General features: G+C 44.1%; 1 protein-coding gene across 1 annotated transcript in view; it reads left to right on the forward strand.

Annotated features, from left to right (window-relative positions):
* Window positions 1-21,594, forward strand: part of LOC114603186 (arylacetamide deacetylase-like 4) — an 84,202-nt gene extending 62,608 nt beyond the window's left edge. Inside the window, exon 4 of the mRNA XM_077931413.1 lies at window positions 20,814-21,594. Coding sequence (XP_077787539.1) covers window positions 20,814-21,594 — 781 coding nt within the window. The remainder of the gene's footprint in view (window positions 1-20,813) is intronic.
* The last annotated feature ends 4,516 nt before the right edge of the window (window positions 21,595-26,110 follow it).

The raw sequence follows: 26,110 nt of genomic DNA on the forward strand, positions 1-26,110 counted from the left end.
CCCTAATCAAATCAGTCCAAGACAAATCAGGTTGTTTTCCAGAGCACCAAATGGGTGTCGGAAATGAACATTGTCATCAGCACACCCTACTACTGACTATCATGTTCACTTCAAAACTCATCAGTTTGCTGCATCCAGTGCCAGTCCTACTCAGGGTTGACCCACTAAAGTTAACAGGCACAGCTAACTTGAGTCTGTTCATTCCAGTGGGTCTGCTCTGAGTAGGGCTTAGTTGGCTACAACCCAATATGTTTGGGAAGCACCTGCATAGGTAAAAATGGGTATGTTATCATCCCAAGTTAAGGGTGTTAGAGTGTTGAGTTTGTGTACGAGGAAAGGTTGCAGCCTGAATAGCTCAGTTGGTTAGAGCGTGGTGCTGATAATGCCAAGGTTGCAAGTTCAGTCCCCCTATGTGGAAACTGTATATTGCTACATTGTAGGACATTGAACTAGAATTACTAGATTATTCTCAGGGTCACTTCCAAGTCTACAATTCTATGATTTGAGAGTGGCCATGTAGCTTGTTTCACAGAAGACAGCCCTCAGTTTGAAGGGCTATTAGAGGACAGGCTTCTATCTGAAGGGTTGATTTGTCCAAGTCTGGTTTAAACATACAGAACTTTAAGAAGGGAGAGGAGGGAGGCCTTGAAATTGTCCGTCAACAGGTGCGGTGCCAAAACTATGGGCGTTTAGCCAGGAATTTTGTGCAGGGTGAGGCCTCCAGAGGGCGCCAGTTAGAATTGTTTCATCACTGGATAGTTCGCACCTGGAAGTCCAGTGCTGCATTACATTTCTGGGTGATTTGATTTTTTCAGTGGGGGAGAAAAAGTTTCAGAGGTGTGCTTGAAAAGTTGCAACCTACCCTTAAGCTCCAACTCTTTCATTCTCGCCACTGGAGGTTTTTAAACAGAGGTTGGATGGCCATCTGTCAGGGATTCTTTAGCTGTGATTCCAGCTTTTCAGGGGGTTGAACTAGATGATCCTTGGGATCCCTTCCCGCTGTACGATTCTATGATTCATTCACACCCTGCATATTTTGCTTGTCTGCCCTGCTTCTGTAGGAGCCTACAGCAGTACAAAGCTAAGATCTTTGTTCATTGCCCCACCTAATTTGTTTGTTTGTTTGTTTTGCACAAGGCCCTCCCTGCCACCCTTGGCCTGTGCCCTCCTGGAAAGTTTCCTAATGGGGAATCTATGACCTGGGCTGAGAAAAAAGGATCCCCTACCCCTCGCGGGTGGTGGCGTGGATTAAACCACAGAGCCTAGAACTTGCCGATCAGAAGGTCGGCGGTTCGAATCCCCGTGACGGGGTGAGCTCCCATTGTTCAGTCCCTGCTCCTGCCCACCTAGCAGTTTGAAAGCATGTCAAAGTCCAAGTAGATAAATAGGTACCACTCTGGCGGGAAGGTAAATGGCGTTTCCATGCGCTGCTCTGATTCGCCAGAAGTGGCTTAGTCATGCTGGCCACATGACACAGAAGCTGTACGCCGGCTCCCTCGGCCAATAAAGCGAGATGAGCACCGCAACCCCAGAGTTGTCCACGACTGGACCTAATGGTCAGGGGTCCCTTTACCTTCACCTTTACCTTTACCCCTTGATTTAGGACATCAACTGGCCATATCTCTGCAGACAGATTAAGGGGCTATGGTTGGTTTGATCAATCTTGTATGCGTTGCAGCTGTCTCACTTTTAGATGGCTACGAGAGATTATTGCGGCATATTGCCAAGGAATGTGAAGTGGTGGTTGTAGCTGTTAGGTAAGTGCCATCTCCATCTTGCCATTGCTCCCTGATTACGCTCTTAAAACCCAAGGCATTTCAGCACCTGTGGCGAAACACCTGCTGCTGCACCTGCAATGGGAATGCAATCTCCTAAAGGAGTCTCCTCTGCTCTCCTCAGCAACAGGGGAAGCGTTCCAGAGAGATCTGTTGCTAGTGCCCCTAGAGACAAGGGAGGCCAGAAAGGCTTTTTTAATCAAACCTCTAAATTTGAAAAAGAGCTGTTAGAAAATAAGATTATGTTGCTTTCTAAAATGCATAAATTAATGCATACAAAAGATAAACAGGTTAAATCAGCTATGATACACTGGGTGAGGGACTTCGGAAATAATATACAACTTACAGCATAGCAGAAGTTATGAAACTGAGACTTGAGGTTTACAGCATGTTATGAAAATGATGTATTGTTGGTACTTAACTCTTAGTAAATTAGCTAAAATGTATAAAACAAGGTCACATACATGCTGGAAATGTAAGGAAAAAGAAGGTAAATTTTATCACATGTGATGGACATGTAAAGCAGTAAAAGAATTTTGGGAGATGATATATAATGAACTGAAAAAAATGTTTAAAATAACATTTCCATTAAAAACCCCTAAATTTTCCTTCTAGGAATTCTGGGTGCTGAAATACCAATGGGTCAGAAATGACTGTTTATGTACGCGACCACTGTGGCTCGGATGTTACTAGCGCAGAGATGGAAAGAAGACATACCAGAGAAGAATGACAAATTAAACTGATGGTGTATCTCAAAATGGCAAAAATGACCAGAAGAATTAGAAAGAAGAAAGACCAAAATTTTAATAAGGAATGGGGAACATATATAATTTACCTTAAAAATCACTGTAAACAATTAAAATTATTATTAGGATGGGAATGATACTTTCATTTTTATGTTGAACTTTGCTTGTAATGGAGATTTAACAGATTTGGATTAATAGAGAAGAAGCAGGAGGGAAAATGTTAACATAAGGACCCACAAAGAGGAGGAGGGAAGTTCAGGGGCATCTATGGAATTCTCTTTTTATTGGTTGTTTGATCATTGTTTGTAAATTTCAAAATTTCAAAATTAATAAATCTTATCTAAAAAAAGAGATTCATTTCTAAATCAGCATATGCAAATGTTATAAGAATCACTGTCCTCTTTTCTCCTTTCCTCCCACCCATGGTGTTTATGGTGATCCCTGCTTAGCCCCTGAGCTGTCTATTCAGATGTCATTTTTTCAGATGTATTCAGATGTAATTCTCAACTGATTTCCGCCCCCTCCAGATTGATGCTGGAGTACCAGATCACATCCACGTCTTTTTGAAGTGATGCATTAGGATTTATTCGTTGTTCTGCCCATCCCACTCACTTTTCATCCCACTGTTGCTCAGTTTTGTTGTTGTTGTGGTTGCTAACTTTTGGATTCTGCAGCATGGAAGGCCACTTTCCCAACACACCAACACACCACCTTTGTTGCATCCACAACAACTGCATTCTATAACATGCATTGTTGAACACATGACGTATAGATATACAATGACCATGATACAAGCCAGAGTTTATTGAAGGTTTCATTTCAATTAAGCTCTCTTCACTGATTCGTATCGGTGTGGAGGTTGAGAGAAGCAGCAATTATGTACACTTGAGAAATTTGCTTCCTATATGACATATCTGGGGAAAGTCCAAACAATTCAAGAGGCAGGTACATCCATACCTCTTGTTACGTTCGGTTCAGGTTACGTCTTTTCAGGTTGCATCCCACGGAAGTACCGGAAAGGGTTACTTCCGGGTTTCACCGCTCACGCATGCGCAGACATGCAAAATGACATCACACGCATGCGCAGAAGCATCGAATCGCAACCCATGCATGCGCAGACACAGGTTGCATTCCTTTCAGGTTGTGAATGGGGCTCCAGAACGGATCCCATTCGCAACTTGAATCCCGTTCGTATTTGAATTCTGGACAATGATTTGTTAAGAAACAACCAAAATACTCCAATATTCCATTCCAGCATCACTGCAGATTTGTTTACTAAATCTTTGGGACAATCAACTGAAAGGTTTCAGTTCTCAGGAATTCTTGATGTGGGTGCTGATGGGTGCCAGAACTTCAATTGACCCCAAATGGAAAACTTACAGGAATTGCAACTTTCGCTCTGGGTTGTGTGGCATTTCGCACTAGCTGAAAAATAACACATAAACTACATGTTGACCAAGGCTTGGAGAATCCCCCAAAATTCTAGGCTGCTTGGTCAGATTTTATCACACACACAACAAATGCAGACACACTGGACTTCCTCTCAACATGAATCTTGTCTTTCCTGATGGTCTTAAGTTCTCTACCTGCCTGATTTAAGTCTTTTCCAGATATTCTGCACTGTCCTATTTTGTATTTGTGATCATGAAACACAAAACCTCATTCTCTTCTCTATCTACTCAATGAAAGCAGAATATTGCTGAATTTTTTGCACGACAAAAAAATTGTTTGTAAATTTTCTAACCTTTAATAAGTTTACAAATGTACTGAGTTAATGAAGACATACACAAACAGCATTCATTGGGGAATCATAGCTATGTCATAGCGTTACCCTGTATACAAACTCAGAACAGTTTCTTTCGAGCTCATTTGAATGCAAACTTAACAATTAAAATCATTAAGCCACATGTTATCATTTTCTGTGCAGAGAGTGCTTATATAAGACAACCATTGGGGACATTGTTGACTGTAGATCATTCTTTATCCTTTTTTGTCTAGACAACAATCTTTTGCCAGTACAGCTTGTAACCATTAAACACAGGAACAATCTGAACATTGTTTCCACATTTGCAAATTTTCTCCTGGGATATTATTTGATACATATCTTGTGGGGCTGAAATTTTATTTTTCAGGTTGAGCTTGCTTGGTGTACAAGTGGAACTGCAAGAGTTCATCAGCCAGAACAAGGTCAACACTATTTGAATACTCTTGCATCAACATCTCGATGCCATTGTGAACCTGTTCCTTGGTTTTTGCAGGTTTACCAAAAATAAAAAACTGCCAGCCGCACTCCTTTACACTGTTACTCTTTTGTCTAGGTTGGCTTCCAGAACTACCATGACAGGGATAAATGAATTTATCCTAAAATTGTCTCTTGCAGAAAATTTGTCTAAGGCTTCAGGTGCTGTCCAATCATTGGTGGGTGTTGTGTGTTGGTGTGGTTTTTTTTGTACTCTCTTCCTTCTTTTGATAGTTTTGTACTCTGCATCTGATAAGAGTAAATTTTGCTTGCTGTTCAATTTCATCTCAAATCCTGTTCTCAAAATGGAACTGCCTTTTGGTCTTGCAAATATTTCATGATGTCTTCTTTCTAACTATATCATTGTTTTTTGTGCTCATGAGAGAGGCATTGTATGTGGTTCATGGCGGCTTACTCTGCCAGATTGGAGCCCCATTTTCCATAAACCACTGAACAGTTGACTTTGCTTGAAATGCATTGAAAGTGACACGTTTCCTTTATAAAATAATAAGAATAAGCATAATTCTATTATTTATTCCCCAATATGCTTTGTTTGACCTCACCCAGATAAACACCCCAGGTATCTGTGCTTTGGGTTGTCCCTTTTAAAAATAAAATTAAATGGGGGGGGTTTTATTGGGTTGTTTTTGTTTTGATCATGGATTTTTTGTTTTTATATTTGTGATACAAAGCTCATTGTAGCGTAGAAGCAGCTGTATAGTGGCATGCCACTCGTGGCTTTGTGTCGGAGGCTGTGGACAACTTAGGGTTGTCTGCCAAAAGTGGGAGTTCCTGCACCTCTTTTTCTAGAAAAAGAGCTCTGGCAATTAGTAATTACCAAGCAAATCAATGATGATGATGATGATGATAATTGATTTGTACCTCGCCCATCTATGGGGTGGCCCCAGCCACTCTGGGCAGCTTCCAGCAAATATAAAAGCATTATAAACATTGAACATTAAAAAATACCCGAAGGGCTGCCTTCCGATGTCTTTGTTTGACATCTGATGGGAGGGCATTCCACAGGGCGGGCACCACTACCGAGAAGGCCCTCTGCCTAGTTCCCTGTAATGTCACATCTCACAGTGAGGGAACGGCTAGAAGGCCCTCGGAGCTGGACCTCAGTCTCCGGACTGAATGACAAGGGTAGAGCCACTCCTTCAGGTATACAGGGCTGAGGCCGTTTAGGGCTTTAAAGGTCAGCACATATATGAGCTGAGGGAGTGAGTTCCATGGTTTAACTTCTCATGGAATTCTACTCACTATTGATCCAGAGTAGATTCCAATGTATAGTTAGCAGTTGTTGTTGTTGTTTAGTCGTTTAGTCATGTCCGACTCTTCGTGACCCCATGGACCAGAGCACACCAGGCACTTCTGTCTTCCATTGCCTCCCACAGTTTGGTCAAACTCATGCTGGTAGCTTTGAGAACACTATCCAACCATCTCGTCCTCTGTCGTCCCCTTCTCCTTGTGCCCTCCATCTTTTCCAACATCAGGGTCTTTTCCAGGGAGTCTTCTCTTCTCATGAGGTGGCCAAATATTGGAGCCTCAGCTTCAGGATCTGTCCTTCCAGTAAGCACTCAGGGATGATTTCCTTAAGAATGGATATGTTTGTTCTTCTTGCAGTCCATGGGACTCTCAAGAGTCTCCTCCAGCATCATAATTCAAAAGCATCAATTCTTTGGCGATCAGCCTTCTTTATGGTCCAGCTCTCACTTCCATACATCACTACTGGGAAAACCATAGCTTTTACTATACGGACCTTTGTTGGCAAGGTGATGTCTCTACTTTTTAAGATGCTGTCCAGGTTTGTCATTGCTTTTCTCCCAAGAAGCAGGCATCTTTTAATTTCGTGGCTGCTGTCACCATTTGCAGTGATCATGGAGCCCAAGAAAGTAAAATCTCTCACTGCCTCCATTTCTTCCCCTTCTATTTGCCAGGAGGTGATGGGACCAGTGGCCATGATCTTCGTTTTTTTGATGTTGAGCTTCAGACCATATTTTGCACTCTCCTCTTTCACCCTCAATAAAAGGTTCTTTAATTCCTCCTCACTTCCTGCCATCAAGGTTGTGTCATCTGCATATCTGATGTTGTTGATATTTCTTCCGGCAATCTTAATTCCAGCTAGGGATTCATCCAGCCCAGCCTTTCACATGATGAATTCTGCATATAAGTTAAATAAGCAGGGAGACAATATACAGCCTTGTCATACTCCTTTCCCAATTTTGAACCAATCAGTTGTTCCATATCCAGTTCTAACTGTAGCTTCTTGTCCCACATAGAGATTTCTCAGGAGACAGATGAGGTGATCAGGCACTCCCATTTCTTTAAGAACTTGCCATAGTTTGCTGTGGTCGACACAGTCAAAGGCTTTTGCATAGTCAATGAAGCAGAAGTAGATGTCTTTCTGGAACTCTCTAGCTTTCTCCATAATCCAGCGCATGTTTGCAATTTGGTCTCTGGTTCCCCTGCCTCTTCTAAATCCAGCTTGCACTTCTGGGAGTTCTCGGTCCACATACTGCTTAAGCCTGCCTTGTAGAAATTTAAGCATAACCTTGCTAGCGTGTGAAATGAGTGCAATTGTGCGGTAGTTGGAGCATTCTTTGGCACTGCCCTTCTTTGGGATTGGGATGTAAACTGGTCTTCTCCAATCCTCTGGCCACTGCTGGGTTTTCCAACCTTGCTGGCATATTGAGTGTAGCACCTTAACAGCATCATCTTTTAAAATTTTAAATAGTTCAGCTGGAATACCATCACTTCCACTGGCCTTGTTATTTGCAGTGCTTTCTAAGGCGGAGTAACAACCTAAACACGTTGCAGGATTCCCAAACTATAGACCAGAGGCAATTGTGTTTCATCCAGCAGAGCTTTACTGCCACTGAAGGCAAATGAGCATAATGGTCACAAATCCAATTCATTCAGGTTTGGCACTGTCCATAAGAAATCCAGTTGCAGCAGACTTTACTTAAACTATGAGCTCCTAGCTATAGCAACCACAAATTAATTGCAGAGCTATCTTGAGTGCCAAGATGGTGTAAGCACAGCTTCCGGAGCAGTTCACTTTTGGTGCAACACAGTTGAAATCACAGAGGTGAAAGATCTCATGGGGTTTAGAGAGGAGGGGACCGGGGACTAAGGGAAAGCAAACAGGTGCAATGGGTCAGTGCGTCTGATGGTTAACCAGAAGTTTGGTGGTTTGAGCCCACCCAGGGACAGCTGTGGGCAGTATTCCTGCATTGCAGGGGGTTGACCCTTGAGGTTCCTTCCAAGTCTATGATTCTATGAAAATATCTGCAAAGTGCTCTACAATGAATGACCCGATGCCCGCATGCACTCCTGCTGTTTTTCTAACTTGACCATAAGGTGTTGGGGAGGAGATATGGGAGAAAGGGGACAGGAAAGGGTTGCATTCTTATCCCCCTATGTTCTCTAGGGTAATTGTTGATCACCCTAATACGCTGCTGATGGATAACAACAGAGTGCCTGAACAATGCCTTTCAGAACATTGTAATTGGAGTGCTATTTTGTATCATGCAGACTGATGAAGCGTGTAGCGAAACCTGTAATATATCCGGAGAACAGGTCTCCTTTTGCCCATCTAGGTTATTCTCACCAGGGTGGTGGCTTTGATTTGCCTTCCCGTGATTGATCCATGCACACGGCTTTGTGTTTCCAACTGAAGACCCATTGAAGAACATCTCATCCAGTTCAATCTTTGAAAAACAGCTTTGAAAAACTTTTTCATATTCTCCAGTGTGCTACCCTTGCCGTTGTGGTGGCACGGGGTTGCCGTTCTGTGGCTGGACTTACGCTACTTGTTGAACGGTTCATTTATCCAATCTGTATAATGTTTACTGCACATGTAACTTGTTAAGATAGACTTGTACATTTATCCACTCCATGTTTACAGTATCTCCAGGCTTTGTCTTGCACATGGCACCTTAGGATGTTTGTTGTTTGAATGGTTATAAGTCTATCTCTAGTCTAGCTATTATTCTAGTAAATTTGGTTTTATACTTATAAGCCAGTTTGTGGTGGTGTTGTTTTGTTGTATTTCAGAACGATCTGCCTTTGAGAAGGGTACAAAGTTTTGATCGCTACTAACAGCTGAGGTCATCAGGGTGAACTAGGATTATCTGTTCTGTATTATACTGATTATGTCTTGTACGTGTCAGGTCAAAGCATAAGAGTGCTGGTGGAAGAATGAATGAGATTCAGATATGGGATTGGGAGGTTCTGGATAGATGCTCTGATAGTGAAGAGTCATTATGCCTAGGTCACACTTGCTAGTTTACAACAGTGGAGGAAGTATTATTCTCCTTTGCCCAGGGCTAATATCCCAACCCTGCAACCAAGCCACAATGATGCCCAGGGAAATTTCTATAATGACCACATGTTAGTCATGCCCATTAATTTTTATAAACACCTTAGACAGGCCAGCTAAACCAGGTGAGGGTAGCTGATGAGTCCCAAACCCTCGGTGAATTAGGGACTTCACCTGCATGAGAAGACAGGCTCCAGCGGATTGAGTAAACAATACCAATAGTGGGCCCAACGGTCAAGGAGCTGGTTTCTGCATGTGCTGTTGAGGGAAGTGAGAGGCAGGTGGGGCACATCAATCTAGGACGCTAACCCATCTAGTAGAAGGAAAACTCTGGGACTAAACCTAAGCTGCCTTTCAGGAAATCTTTGGGAGAAGAAAAGACTAAGGAGTAAACCCTACACAAATTCTGAGTGGAGTCCCTAAGATGGTCGTATGTCACCTTTTACACCTCCTTCCAGCAACTTAGAATCAGCTTGTTAAAATCAAGGAATCATTCATTATCAGAGTTTACGGCCAAGAGATTATTTATGGGAGGGAAAGCAGCGCCAGGAAGTTCCTGAGTGCAATGATATCAGGAGGTTCTATTTACCAGAAGCCTCACTTGTGCAAACTCTGTGTAATTCAACTGGGTTTTGCAAGAGTTGCTCCTTATGGCTTTCAACTTGTGATTAAAGTATCAGATGTGACCATGGTCATTAAGCATAGGTATGGAAACAGTAATTAACTATGAAACATATAAGTGGGGAAGCTGTGATGACACATCTTGTTGTATTGATTTATAGCCTGCCGTATTTTTCGCTCTATTAGACGCACCGGACCATAAGACGCACCTAGTTTTTAGGGGAGGATAACAAGAAATAAGAAGGCAACGCAAAGCCTCATGAGTGAAGAGGGAGCGCTCCTCCCTCTCCGCTCAGGAGGCTTTGCGGGGCTATCCCTGAAGCCAGGAGAGCAAGCGGGATCGGTGCGCACCCATCCCTCCTGCCCTCCTGGCTTCAGCGAAAGCAAGCCTCCTGACTCCCCCCCCCCCACCTCCCACAAGAGCTGCACGCTCTGTCCCTTCCCCCACCTCCCGCAAAAGCCAGTGATAGCCGCACAAAGCCTCCGCGGGGTAGCGGGATGAAGGCTTCCTGCTGCCCTGTGGAGGCTTCACGCCGCTAAGGCAGAAGTTAGAACAACTAGAGGGAGCACTGCGCAGCGCTCCCTCTAGCTGTTCTGGCTTCTGGGGTAGCCCACAAAGCCTCCGCAGGGCAGCGGGGAGCCTTCATCCCACTGCCCTGCGGAGGCTTCGCGGGCTACCCCAGAGCTGCTCAGGAGCGCAGGGCATCTGCGTACAGCCTGCCCGCTGCTCCCAGGGCTCGAGGGGGAAGCCCGGGTTTCCCCCGCCAGCCCCAAAGAGCAGCTCAGGAGCATGCCGCACTCTGGCAATTTAGCTCCAGGGACCACACATTCGCTCCATAAGATGCACAGACATTTCCCCTTAGTTTTTGAGTGCGTCTTATGGAGCGAAAAATACGGTACTTTTCCTCCAAGGTTCTTACCCTTCCCATTTTCATTCCCACAACAGTACTGTAAGGTATGAAAAGTTGGAAGGGACCCTAAGGGACCATCTAGTCCATCCCCCTGGCAATGCTGGGATCTCAACTAATGCATCCCTGACAGGAGGCCATCCAACCTCTGCTTAAGAAAACCTCCAAGGAAGGAGATCCCATCACCTTCCGAGGGAATCTGTTAAAAGCTCTTACCATCAGAAAGTTCTTCCTAATATTAGACAGAATCTCCTGTTTTGTCCTTTGAGTCCATTGTTTCAGGTCCTAAGCTGTGCAGCAGCAGAAAACAAGCCTTCTCCATCTTCCATGTGGCAGCCCTTCAGATATTTGAAGAAAACCTCTGTCTTCCCTTCTCCAGACTAAACATACCCAACTCCCTCAATCATTCTTCACAAGGCTTGATTGCCAGATTTTGTTTTGTTTTTTAAAGCACAACTTTGGCTGAAACTGAAATGATCTTGGAAAGGCACCAGAACAAATACTCATTAAAGGGTGTGTCCTACTCAGTGTAGACCCATTGAAATCATTAATTTCAAGGGGGCTACTCTGAGTAGATGAACCCTAAGAATGCAATGTGTCTAAACAGCAATGGGCAGCCTGTAGCCTTCTAAATGTGGTTGGATTCCAACTTTCATCGTCCCTACTCATTGACCATGCTGGCTAGGGATGATGGGACTTGCAAGTCAGACATCTGGAGAGCCACAGGTTTCTGACCCCTGACTTAAAGACACTCACTGGTTTGTAGAACGCGCTTGAACTCATTGTGGCTTTTGAGAGAGGACATGTTCATAGGACTGTAGTTCATTCTTGGCTTGGTTTATACATGGCCTCATTAATTAAGAACTGATAGGCACATATGCAAATACAACACATTTATAAGACTGTTTGGCCTGATAATGACATGGCTTGGTGTGTTTTGCAATCTAGGACTTCTTGTCATCTAATGGGAGCATGATATTAGTCTTCACACCTACCGTTCAGGGGGAGGGCAGTAGTACAGTTGTAGAACATCTGCTTTGTATACAGAAAGTCCCAGGTTCAATCCCCAGCATCTCCAGGTAGGAGATACACCACAGTTTCCCAAACTTGGGTCTCCAGCTGTTGTTGGACTACAACTCCCATCATCCCTAGCTAGCAGCACCAGTGGTCAAGGATGTAGTCCAAAAACAGTCTCCTTTCTTGTGGCTTCCAGCAGCTAGTATTCAGGACCATTGCTGACTCCAATGGGGCTAGTAGCAGTTGTTAGTCTTCTCCTCCATGGATTTGCCTAATTCTCTTTTACAGCCATCCCTGCCTCCTGAGGGAGCGAGTTCCATGGTTTAACTTCTCGTGGAATTCTACTCAGTATTGATCCAGAGTAGATTCCAAGGTATAGTTAGCAGAGTAACAACCTAAACATGTTACAGGATTCCCAAACTATAAACCAGAGGCAATTGCATTTCATCCAGCAGAGCTTTACTGCCACTGAAGGGAAATGAGCATAGTGGTCACAAATCCAATACATTCAGGATTGGCACTGTCCATAAGAAATCCAGTTGCAGCAGACTTTACTTAAACTTACAATAACTTATAATAAGTCTAAACTCTAACACTAAGCATACTATGTGCAGAACACCACACCAGAAGGAAAAGAGATAGAATGAGAAAGTGAAACCCAGGCTCCTTCTGGCTTTACTTTTATAGTCAGCATGACCTTGACAGAAAGAGATAACAGAAGGAGTTTAAGCCAGCTGTACTCAGCTTCTCTGAAGGAATAACCCAAACATCATTAGCCTTCTGTCTGTTTCTTTCACACAGAGAAGCTTCCAGAAGCTTCTAGAACCCTCTTGAATTAATTAGAATAGGAAAGATCTCTACACATCAGATCAATACTTTCTGTACTAAGACATGCAAACTGACATAACTAAGCACTGCATGAAGAAGGAAATCTTTTAATCCAGCCTGAATTTTCCAACATCCAGTTTTCTTGGAAGCCCTTCTCTGAAGGCCTTCTGAATGTTCACAGCCAGCTCTATCAAACATTATGCTGTAGCTATATCAGATGGGCTCCATTCCTGGCACTGTTGAGTCAAGGAACATGCCGCCAACAGAGCCTGCTCTTTGTCATGGCAATTGTGTGGTGAGTTGACAGGACTCATCAGCTGGCCATTCCACATCCAGAGGCAGGTTGTAGTTAGGAGAAGTAAGCCAACTGCTCTAATACTACAGAAATGCTCCTTTGATCTGACTTGTCCTACATTCTATGGAGAATCCATTAGCTCACTAGCACAGGTCTACTATTATTACTTTCTTTTGTAAACAACGAACACCGCCACACAGGCAGTATTTATTTATCGTTTGTTTCAGAAAATGCTTATATTGTTGTGTTTTAAACACACACACCAACCTCAAAGCAGTTTGCAAAAAGATAAAAGAAGAAAATCAAGGCGTACCTAATATTTTAAAACAATGCAGTGGTTAAAATACAATAGTTAAAATACTAAAGCAGATTAAAATTACCTCAACTTCCTAGGCGTCTAGGCAGGCTTGTCTAAAGAAGAAGGCAACTGAAATAGTACAGTGAAGGCACCTATAATCTCAATAGACAGGGAGTTCCAAAGTGTAGGTGCTGCGACACTCAACAATTGCAGACTGGGTATTATGTCGCCCCCAAAGTGGTGTGGGGTTGCCATACGTCCAGATTTTCCCAGAGACGTCCTCTTTCTCAGGCCTAAAAATTCTATGGGACTGTGCTTTGGGGGACTGAACTCTAGGTTCCCTGAACCTGGATTGGCTGCAGAGGCGGGTACCTGGCCTGACGTGGCTGGCTGTATTGAACCTGGACCTGTTAGACTGCTGGACCACTCACTAGCATTTGCTCTTGGGACTGTGTACATCAGTGGGACTGGTTGCCAGGTACGCTGGGGTGCAGGGCATGCAGGAATCCGGTCCTTATGTAACCAGTGTGTGAACTCCTGTGGCAAGGCTTTACAGGTCCAGGAATGGCTGAAGCTGTCAAACCATCCACACTTGGTCAAAGGCACTTCTAGCCACGGAGACTACCTGAGCTTCCAGTGACAGAGCTGGATACAGAAGCACCCCAAAGTGCGAACCTGCTCCTTCAGGGTGGGTGCATCCTGCGTAGGCAAGATACCATGGCCGATGATATTGAATGCTGATGATAGAGTAAGAAGCAGGAGCAAGGTTGCACTCCAATAGTCCCGCTCTCTGCATCAGGGTGACCAAGGCCAATTCAGTTCTATGGCCAGGCTGGATTGGAATGGATCTAAACAGCACGGCAGTGCCCATTTTAGGTTAGGATCCTACTAATTCCTCCTTAGATCTCACTTGACTTCACTAGGTCTACTCTGAATAGGACTAATGTTGGCTGCAACCTATTATGCTGAAATGACCTCATGAGAAGGATCTGTTCTCTTGTCTTCTATAAAGCAACCTGCACACTAATGGTGATGTCCATGTATAAATACAGAGAGACACACACTTTCTAGACCAGTGTTTCCCAAACTTGGGTCTCCAGCTGTTTTTGGACTACAACTCCCATCATCCCTAGCTAGGAAGACCAGTGGCCAAGGATGATGGCAATTGTAACCCCAAAAAAGCTGGAGACCCAAGTTTGGGAAACACTCTTCTAGACTAAGCAGGGATGAGCAATATCTGTGTCCCTGAAGATGATTTTGGACTTCAGCTCCCATGAGCCCCAGCTAGCATGGCCAAGAGCGATGGGAGTTGTAGTCCAGCAACATCTGGAGGGCCACAGGTTCCCCATCCCTGCCCTCTTCATATCTCCATCTATTTCTCTATATAAACATATGAGTGCAAATTTAATAAATAATAAAGTTTGGAATATTAATTTCCTTAGAAATGAAGTCCATTTCCCCTATCTAACTTGCTCCCCATTGCAACCTCCTTTGATTTATTGATGAGCAGCTCTTTGTTGTCATATGGGTGTTTTGCATCCTGGGCAGAGGTGGAGCCAGGCTGATACTGTCTATTCTAATTTGTCCACCAGACCTTTTGCCCTATGACAAATATATTTGGAAGCTCTTTCATCGCCTACATAAAGAAACAACTGGTTGACACGGCAGGAGGAGCTGCCATAACCACAGCATGCTCTGCCCACAGCAAAGTGGAAGGATGTCCTTTGGCAGGTTCGTAGCATCTGCTCTTGTTACAGTTTGCATCTATCCAGCCTTGTTTTTGGTCTCCACTGTCATCCACTTTGCCCAAGCTGTCTTGCCTCCTGGAATTGACCAGCCATTAAAGCTCCGTCTTTGTCATATTATATTCATCTCCTTGTTCCCTCTGGTAAGTTTTCCTTAATTCTGAGTACTCAGAAGCTCTTAATCTCAGAGTTATAGGTTCAATCCCCATGTTGGGCAAAAGATTCCTGCACTCCTAAGCCTATTGCGGAATGGTATTATAGCCTCCAGGGTCAGGGAAAGTCTAGCCGTGCCTATTAACTATTTGAGAACATTAGCAGGGTAGGGTTGAACTAGATGTACTCTTGGTCTGAACTGGAATGGGAGGAACTGTCAATTTTGTTTTCTCACCTTTCCAATCTTAACTTCACTCTACTTTTGCCTCAGTCTCTGGTGCATGTTTGCTTGTTCTTTTTAGAAATGTTTTCAAAAAACTTCATGCATATTTTTGAGCTCATTTGCTCATTCTTAGTGTCAGTGAAGTTAATCCTCTTTATTCAAAGAAGCAAAATAGCTCAGGAGGCCAAGTGAGCACAGCAACTCTTCCCCAAAGAGGGGAAGTTCATGCCCCAATGAAGCTGTTGTGAGGACTGAAGGTCCCTGCCTTCCCACAGATCCCTAAGTCTCTTCCCCCACCCAGGTCCTTCTCAAGCAATCTGAGACTTCATTGCCTCATCTGTCTCTGCTCTGCTCTCTTCATACCTCTTCTGGTCCTGGGAAACCAGGGGAGAGGGAAGCTGATTGCAGCAGGAGGGGAAGACTCACTGTCTTCTTCAGCAGCCTGCTTGGCCTCCCTCCCTTGTAGCCTTTGCTTCTACCTCTGCTTCTGGACTCTTCCTGCTCACCAAACCCTGTTACCTCTTCAGCTCCCGACACCTCTTCTGCTCCTTCTTCTCCCTCTGACCACGTATTGTGGTCCCACTACAACTCTCCAGAACAAGATAGAGGACCGGATGAACCAGTGGGCTAGTCTTCTTATGTCCTTACCTGTCACCTTACCTGTTTAGTACAACCCCTATCATCTGCAACCTTCGGCCATGCTGGCTGCAACTGATCTGAGTTGAAATCCTGCCACTGGCTCCCCAAATTTGATTTGTATTATGGAAATGAAAGGGAGGGCAAGTTGATGGCAAAACACAAACAGGATTCTGCTTGTTTCAGTTTTCCATTTATTGCAACTCTTTTTTACGCTTTATTGGTTGAAAACTTTATAATGGAAATGCAATAGATGTTACAGGCAAAATGAGAAATACAAATAAACAATTATTCATTCTTTAACTAATATTTGCTTTTGTAGATTTGACAAGACCTCCAATCTTCCCCTTGCGTTCCCATATTAAGTTCCTTAAATATGCACTTAAACTTTACTTTCTCTATGTTATTTGACTTACTATAAATTTTATTTTACAAAATTAACCTAGTTACACACCAAAGCTCAATCAAGACCTGCCAATTGATTTTTTGACAGTATACTCTGTATGTATCCCACTCTCTGATACATTTTTCATCTGTAACATCTCTTAACCTTTCTGATCTCACCAGCTCAGCGTACTCTCTTGTTTTGCCATTCTAATTTAGATGGAATCTCTCCCTTCCAGCCTTTTGCAATTAGCATACTAGCAGCAACTATAACATACATAAAGACTCTCCTGAACTTTTTGGGGATTTCATTACCCATAATTTCTAGCAGGAAGGCTTCAGGTTTTTTAGGGAAGGAGCATTTGAACATTTTCTTGAGCTCATTATAAATCATTTCCCAAAATTGTCTGATCTTTTTACAGTTCCACCACATGTGGATCCATGTGCCTTCAGCCTCCCTGCATTTCCAGCAAGCATTTGTCTTAGATCTGAACATTTTGGCAAGCTTAACAGGCATTAGATGCCATCTGTAAAGCATTTTCATGCAATTTTCTTTTAAATCATAAAAGGGTAAAGGTAAAGGGACCCCTGTCCATTAGGTCCAGTCGTGGCCGACTCTGGGGTAGCGGCGCTCATCTCGCTTTATTGGCCGAGGGAGCTGACATACAGCTTCTGGGTCATGTGGCCACCATGACTAAGCCACTTCTGGCGAACCAGAGCAGCACACGGAAATGCCGTTTACCTTCCCACTGGAGTGGTACCTATTTATCTACTTGCACTTTGAGGTGCTTTCGAACTGCTAGGTGGAAGGAGCAGGGACTGAGCAACAGGAGCTCACCCTGTCGCGGGGATTCGAACCGCCGACCTTCTGATCGGCAAGTCCTAGGCTCTGTGGTTTAACCCACAGCGCCACCTGCATGTTAAATCATAACATGCTGTAATTTTGATGCCTTCCTTCCAGAGTCTCTCCCAACTTTCCATGTAAATGTTGCAGCAGCGGCGGTTCCATTTATTGTAACTCTATAGTCATCTGACCTTCTCAAACAAATAGTTCACATGTTTTCTTTTTCTTTTTGCAAACAGGGAGCAATTGGGAAGAAACTGGGACTCTTCTCTTTTTTGGATGTTTTGAGACTTGTAGCAAATGGAATCCCACTCTCCTCGGATGCATCCCTTCTAATTCAGAACCAGCAGTTTGACGAGGTGCCGGTCAGGGTTTATCAGCCTAAGAAAACAACTACTGGGAAAAGGAAAGCTTTTGTTTTTATTCATGGAGGGTCTGGTGTCTTTGGAAGTCCTGGTAAGAAGAAAAGGCTTCTTTAGATGACAACTGAGCAAACAAAATTAAACCCCATCAGTGCTGTGCTACATTTTTGGGTGATTTAGTTTTTTCAGTTGGGGGGGGGAGCTGCAGAGGTGTGCTGAAAAAGTTGCGACCTACCCTTAAGGTCCAACTCTTTCTTTCTCTCCACTGGAGGTTTTTAAACAGAGGTTGGATGGCCGTCTGTCAGGGATTCTTTAGCTGTGATTCCAGCTTTGCAGGGGGTTGAACTAGGTGATCCCTAGGATCCCTTCCCGCTCCATGATTCTATGATTCATTCACACCCTGCATATTCTGCTTGTCTGCCCTGCTTTTGTAGAAGCTTATTACTTCTCGACTGCCTATCCCTAACCCACACTCCCTCTCCTTAGACCACATCTTTCCCTTGCTCTGCTTCATGGTCTCCTCAAATATACGGGGATAGGTCACTCAGTAGAGCATGAGATTCTTAATCTCAGGGTCATGGGTTCACGTCCCATGTTGGGCAAAATATTCCTGCAGCGGGTTGGACTAGATGACACTCATGGTCCCTTCCAACTGCACAATTCCATGATCCTAAGTGTCGCGAACTGTGATGAAGCTTCCTGCTTGACTATCTGCATGGACCTCTAAGTCTAGCTCTGGCTGGAATGTAGCCTACAGCAGTACAAATGTAAGAACTTTGTCCATTGCTCCACCTAATTTGTTTGTTTGGTTGATTGTTGGATGTTTGCATCAGGCCCTCCCCACCACCCTTAGCCTGTGCCCTCTAATAATAATAATTATTATAATAATTATAATAATATTTATTTATTTATACATACATACATACATAGGACGCGGGTGGCGCTGTGGGTTAAAGCCTCAGCGCCTAGGGCTTGCCGATCGAAAGTTCGGCGGTTCGAATCCCCGCGGCGGGGTGCGCTCCCGTTGTTCGGTCCCAGCGCCTGCCAACCTAGCAGTTCGAAAGAACCCCTGGGTGCAAGTAGATAAATAGGGACCACTTACTAGCGGGAAGGTAAACGGCGTTTCCGTGTGCGGCTCTGGCTCGCCAGATGCAGCTTGTCACGCTGGCCACGTGACCCGGAAGTGTCTCCGGACAGCGCTGGCCCCCGGCCTCTTGAGTGAGATGGGCGCACAACCCTAGAGTCTGTCAAGAATGGCCCGTACGGGCAGGGGTACCTTTACCTTTTTTACATACATACATACATACATACCCACCTCACCCATCTGACTGGGTTTACTCAGCCACTCTGGGCAGCTTCCAACAAAGATTAGAAATACATGAAAACATGAGTCATTAAAAACTTCCCTAAACAGGGCTGCCTCCTAGACAGTTTCCTAAGAGGGAATCTAGGACCTGGGCTGAGAATAAAAAATCCCCCTACCCCTCGCTTTAGGACATCACCTGGGCATCTCTCTGAAAACTCTTTAAGGGGCTATAGTTGGTTTGATTGACCTTGTATGTATTGCAACTGTCTCACTTTTAGAAAGCTACGAGAGATTATTGCGGCATATTGCCAAGGAATGTGGAGTGGTGGTTGTAGCTGTTAGGTAAGTGCCTTCTCCATCTTGCCATTGCTCCCTGATTACGCTCTTAAAACCCAAGGCATTTCAGCACCTGTGGCGAAACACCCATTGTTGCACCTGCGATGGGAATGCAATCTCCTAAAGGAGTCTCCTCTGCTCTCCTCTTTCCAACTCAGCAACAGGGGAAGTGTTCCAGAGAGATCTGTTGCTAGTCCCCCTAGAGACAAGGGAGACCAGCAGCAAAGCTGCGTGCAGGAATGGGTTTGCTGCTCTTTCAGGGTTGCCGCCTGAGGCAGCCATCTCACCTAGCCTCATGTGTAGGTTGACTCTGGTGAGGTGGCCAGTCAGATGTCTGTGGGAACCAGCAAGAAGGATTTGAGGATATAAAAGCACTCTGGCCTTCTGTGGGTCTTCCAGCAAGTCCTGTTCAGAAGCATTGCTGCGTCCAACTGTGGAAGCAGGGCGGAGACATCTTGGAGCGTAGCCCTCAATACCCTCCTCCTCTATTAATTTGTCCAATCTTTTTTTAAAGTCATCCAAGATGGTGGCCATCACTGCCTCCTGTGGGATAGCACTCCGTAGATTAACTATGCACTGTGTGAAGAGCCCTTCCAACATTCAGCTTCATAGAATGTCTACGAGTTCTAGCGTCACAGGAGAGCAAGAAAAACCTTTCTCAATGTTTTACCTCTTACCTTGTAAGAGCCAGCTGTGACCATCAAAATCGCTCTCTAGCCTTCCTGCATCTCCCTCCTCACACCGAGGTTTTCTGTTTCATAGCTTAAAAATGGAACATATGTACCTTTGCCAGACCTTACTACGGATGCAGGTGGCACTGTGATCCAAACCACTGAGCCTATTGGGTTTACCGATTGGAAGGTCGGCAGTTTGAATCCCCTTGATAGAGTGAGCTCCTGTTGCTCTATCCCAGTTCCTGCCAACCTAGCAGTTAGAAAGCACACCAGTGCAAGTAAATAAATAAGTACCGCTGTGGCGGGAAGGTAAAGGGCATTTCTGTGCGCTCTGATTTCCATCACGGTGTTCCATTGCACCAGAAGCAGTTTAGTCATGCTGGACACATTACCCTGAAAGCTGTCTGTGGACAAACACCAGCTCCCTCGGCCTGAAAGCAGAGATGAGCGCCGCACCCCACAGTTGCCTTTGATTGGACTTAACCATCCAGGGGTACTTTACCTCCCCCCCTTTACTGGGTTCATGGTATGTTTTCTGAACCAGGATGTTTATTTAAAAGAGAGACCAAATGTTTCTGAGTACTTAAGATCACCTCCATGCCCATGGCTGCACTGCTCTTGGAGGATCAGCCCCTAGTTCTAATTTCAGTACCTCTACCACCAATTGAAAGGGATGCAGGTGGCGCTGTGGGTTAAACCACAGAGCCTAGGGCTTGCCGATCAGAAGGTCGGTGGTTCTAATCCCCACAACGGGGTGAGCTCCTGTTGCTCGGTCCCTGCTCCTGCCAACCTAGCAGTTTGAAAGCATGTCAAAGTGCAAGTAGATAAATAGGTACCACTCCGGCGGGAAGGTAAACGGTGTTTCCGTGCGCTGCTCTGGTTCGCCAGAAGCAGCTTAGTCATGCTGGCCACATGACCTGGAAGCTGTACGCCGGCTCCCTCGGCCAATAAAGCGAGATGAGCACCACAACCCCAGTGTCGGCCACGACTGGACCTAATGGTCAGGGGTCCCTTTACCTTTACCACCAATTGAAAACAGGATAATAATTCTTCTGCACATATGATAAGAAGCAATGACCCCCCTTTTTCTTCTCTCCAGGTATGGGCTTGGTCCAGAGAACCCTTACCCAAACCAGTATGTCGAATGTCTCAGGGCCCTTGTCTACTTCATGAGGAATGTTGCTGATTATCATGTGGACTCCTCCCGTATTATTGTTGGGGGGGACAGCTGTGGGGCCAATTTTGCCACCCGGCTTTGCCAGTTGCTGGTGGACAGGAAAGATCTCCCCAAGGTTCATGCCCAGTTGTTGATTTATCCAGCACTGCAGGGAATGGACTTCAACCTGCCTTCCTATCAGCAGAACAGCCAGGTGCCTATGTTGTTCAGGCAGATGGTAAGCCATTATACATGCCTTTTCCTGAATAAGAATACTTCCCTTGCGAATGATGTCCTGGAAGGCTGCCATGTTCCTGAGCATGTCAGACTGAAGTACCAGAAATGGGTAAATGGAGACCTCATTCCTGAAGAATTCAAAGTCAGAGGCTACAAACCGCAAGACCCCAAAATATGTAAATTTAAACCTAAGGTGTATGAAGAAATGAAACAACTATTGGAGTTGACGTTTTCACCACTTTTCGCTGAAGATGCTGTCATCTGCAAGCTTCCACAGACATACCTTTTGACCTGTGAGTTTGATGTGCTTAGGGATGATGGGCTTCTGTACAAGAAGCGGTTAGAGGACAATGGTGTGTCTGTAAAATGGGTCCATCTTGCAAATGGCTTTCATGCGGTGGCCGTTTGTTTCGGCTATGGGTATCTGTCATTTCCGGTGGCAGATCAGATTGCGGAAAGTGTAGTGGAATTTGTCAAATCTTTATAAGGCAAAGGGACAAGGAAACAAATTGTCTTGTCCCACCCTCTCTTGAAATGTTGAGCCCACATTACATCTCTAAAGAAATGGTGTTGGCTAAGGCCCCCTGCCACTCACCAAACCCCCCCCCCTAAACAAATGGTGTAGTACAAATGGTTGCATCCCATTAAATCCAACACAGAGTAGACCTATTGAGATGAATGTACCTAAGTTAGTCATGCTCACCAATTTCAGTGTGTCTACTCCGAGTAGGGCTATCATAATAGAAACCAAATTGTTGGCATACATCTGTCTCGGGAGACAATGGAAGAGTGTGCCTTTGATTGTGAGGTCAAACTGTTGGAAGGTCACAGTGCCTGCTGTGGCTGTAGGGACCGATGCAGGAGAGACATGTTTTGTTGCATCTGGGGCAGATGGAGGCATCCGGTTGTGCTGCTGTAGATACACCATGGTGTTTCTTCTCTCTGAGCTCCTCCCAGGGAACATTCATCCTCTGGTCACTGCTGTGGACACAACCTGACTGTTTGTCTCCAGGCACTGTCTGTCTCCAGGCACTGTGGTTGTCTGCAAGGGATTATCACATGGCTGGGTTGATGTTGCCAACCTTCACAACTTTGTTTGGGACTGTCCTGCCATGTGATACCCCAAATCCTCTTGAGACAGTGCATGTGGAAGGTGTTGTGGCATTGCTTGACTCACTTCCATAAAGCAGCATGCTCAACACACAAGCGGTCCTGTATACCTGAAGGAGCGTCTCCACCCCCATCGTTCAGCCCGGACACTGAGATCCAGCACCGAGGGACTTCTGGCAGTTCCCTCATTATGAGAAGTGAGGTTACAGGGAACCAGACAGAGGGCCTTCTCGGTAGTGGTGCCTGCCTTGTGGAACGCCCTCCCATCAGATGTGAAGGAAATAAACAGCTATCCTGTTTTTAAAAGACATCTGAAGGCAGCCCTGTTTAGGGAAGTTTTTAATATTTAATGCTTTAATGTTTTTAACACTCGGTTGGGAGCCGCTCAGAGTGGCTGGGGAAACTCAGCCAGATGGGCGGGTTAATTAATAATAATAATAATAATAATAATAATAATAATAATAATAATAATTAGCTTGGTAGACCTTCATCTTGATATTGGATGTTAGTATCATATTCCACCATACCCTTTTGGAGAGGTGAGTCATTGCCATAATTGCCTTGCCAGCTAAGCATCGATGGAGAGGTTGCTGGTTATGGTGGAACCCGGCTAGACAAATTTGTCTGCCATCTTGCCTACTCTGAGCTAACATAATATAAACCAAACAATGCATTATTTATTCAGGGACAAAACAAGGATTTCTTTCACCCAGGTCAAAGACTCAGATCAGCACCATCCCATGTGTGATTGCATGCACATGTACACACACACACACACAGCTCAACAAGTTTGTTCTTGAAGGGCATAAAAAGTAGGTAATGTGATATTTGAATACACACAAACACACACAATTTTTATTGGTTTCCAACATAATTTAAGCAACAAAATATCCAACAGGATATTTGGGAGTGAATAGGAGTCGCAGGTGAGGGTGCCTGGGAAGGAAGGACAGGGCAGAAGAGAAGCCCAGACAGTAAAATAGTTGGGAGGCTGAGAGCAGCTATGGCGCCTTCTGAAGGCTTCACTCTGGGCAAAATTCCTGGCCAAAATGCCCTTACTTATGCCACCGATTTATTTCTTTAACATATTCTTATCCGCCTTTCTCCCAAACTGGGATTCAAGGAAGCTTCCAACATATGAGAAACATTGTAAAATACAAAGCAATAAAAACAAGCTAGTTATAAGCAATAAGTAAAATAATGTACATAAAGAACACATTTAGAACCAGCAATCAAATTAGCAGTTAGCATTGTCTGCTCCTGAGTTTCCAAAGGCTTCTTGGAACAAGAAGGTCTAAGCCTGCCAGCAGAAGGATAACGAGGAGCAAACCAGTCTGAGAGCGTTTTGGGGAAGGGATTCTGCAACACAGGAGCGGCCTCAAAAAAAGCTTTCCTTTGTGTCACCACCCACTGTGCCTCTGATGTTGACTGGACTAAAAAAAGGTGAATCTTTTAGGTAACATGGGATAAGCTATTCATCCATCAGTCCTAAGCCTGCCTTGAGCATCAGAGCCTACCTGCAAACGCTAATGTATAATCCAGTGGTTCTCAAAGTGTGTGGTATACCACACTGGTGTGGCAAGAGAGGATGGCAGGAATAATAATAATAACAACAATAATAATTTATTATTTATACCCCGCCCATCTGGCTGGGTTTCCCCAGCCACTCTGGGCGGCTTCCAACAAAATATTAAAATACAATAGTCTGTTAAACATTAAAAGCTTCCCTAAACAGGACTGCCTTCAGATGTCTTCTAAAAGTCTGGTAGTTGTTTTTCTCTTTGACATCTGGTGGGAGGGCATTCCACAGGGTGGGTGCCACTACCGAGAAGGCCCTCTGCCTGGTTCCCTGTAACTTGGCTTCTCACAGTGAGGGAACCGCCAGAAGGCCCTCGGTGCTGGACCTCAGTGTCTGGGCAGAATGATGGGGGTGAAGAATGATCAAAGAAACATTTAAATATTTCAGTGTAGTACAGTGTAGTATCAAAATAATTTTGTTTAGCTGCAGAATATGGAGAGATGGTGTATCTTTTCGAAATCAAACACTGCTAGGAGATTTTTCTTTTTGTTTCCAGAGTATTTCTTACCAATTAAAAAATTGGTTTTGCATGAGCAAATTCTTATTCTGAAAGTGCGACCCAGAGAAAAATGTCTGAGGACCAGTGATGTAATCCTTTCATTCCTGCATTAGAGGGACTTGGACTAGATGACTCTCAGGGTCTGCAATTCTGTGAACCTTTCTGCTTTCAGACAACAGTATGAAGAAACAAACGCCTGCCTTTGTTTGCAAATGAAATTAAATTAGTTGCACCATTGTTTGGGGAACATATGTGGGACTAGCATTGGGAAATGCAATTTAAACCAGTGATTAATAGGATGAGTAAGATTGCTACTTTGTGGGAACTGTGGGTTCTTAACTGCTGCAACAAATGCAGCAAATGAATGGACTGATTTGCTTGTATATCCATAAACACTTCATAATTCTTTAAATTGACCTTTTATCTTGCTTGATTTTATTTATTTGTTTGTTTGTTTGTTTCCCGCTTTTCGTCTGGGATAGCTCAGTCAGTAGGGCATGAGACTTCATGTCAGGGTCACGGAATCGAGCCCCACGCTGGGCAAAAGATTCCTGGCTTACAGGAGGTTGGACTAGATGACCCTGGTGGTCCCTTCCAACTCCATGATTGTAAAATAATCCCAAAGTGGGTTACAATAAAGCAAAATGGGCCAAATCCAACTCAGTCCCACTCAAACTAGACCCATCACAATTACTCAAATGGGTTAAGCCGACATGCATTTTCAAATGTTATTTTCTTCTTTGGATAATGTATATGTTTAACTACTGGTTTTCTTTTTCTTTTTTGAAATGTTTTTATTAACAATTTCAACATAACAAATGATCAAAACATATCATATTCATTATTTCTCCCCTTTCCCCCCTTCAACCCCCCCCAGAGACTTCCCTCAGCTCCTCTCTCTGATTTCTCAACACATATTATTCTCTGCATGTTACAAAATTATACATATCCTTACCGTTATCAACCAATAAGTTTGTGTGTGTTTATTCAAAATCTGCTAAGGAGTCCAATTCATTTTGTTGTCTTTTTAGATAAATTGTAAAAAGCTCCCATTCTTCCTTAAAATCACAATTGTCCTTGTCCTGCAATTTGTATGTCAATTTAGCCAGCTCTGTGCAGCTCACCAATTTTTCTTGCCACTGTTCTTTCGTTGGGATTTCCTCATTCTTCCATGCTATCAAAACTTTTGCCACTGTTGTCGCATACATAAATAAGTTCTTTGTCTTTCTCGGCAGGTCTTGTCCTACAATCCCTAACAGAAATGCTTCTGGGTTTTTTTACAAATGTCATTTTAAACATTTTTTTCCAGCTCAAACTACTGGTTTTCTTCATATTTGGAATCAGCTTGCCTTTAGCTTCTTGTGAGATATAATTTCGAAGTATATTTTATGCTTAATGTAAAATATGCTTAGTAGTTTCAACAATCAAGCATGGTACAAATCTGGTTAAATAGATAGCTGAACTTAAGTTACATGTGCCCATTCCTTTCAGTGGGTTGAAAGCATTTCTCTATAAGCAGGCCTTTGGCTAGTTAACATTCAATGGCCTTTTCAAATTGGGGGGGGATGGACGATATTGGTTTATTTCAGTTTTAGTTTGATTATGTATTTTGTGTTCTCGTTTTGTATTTTTATGTTCTGAACCACCCAGTGACCTTCAGATGAAGGACGACATACACATCATAATCGTAATCATAATCACAAACACAATCATAATCATAAACATTATTTAATGCTCAGGTCTGTGTGACAGAACAATGCACCTCCAAACTTGGCAGCTAGTAAAAGTCAAACAGCCAGCATGGTCAAACAGCCA

Source organism: Podarcis muralis, chromosome 7 (genome assembly GCF_964188315.1).
Source record: "Podarcis muralis chromosome 7, rPodMur119.hap1.1, whole genome shotgun sequence".
Taxonomy (NCBI): Eukaryota; Metazoa; Chordata; class Lepidosauria; order Squamata; family Lacertidae; genus Podarcis; species Podarcis muralis.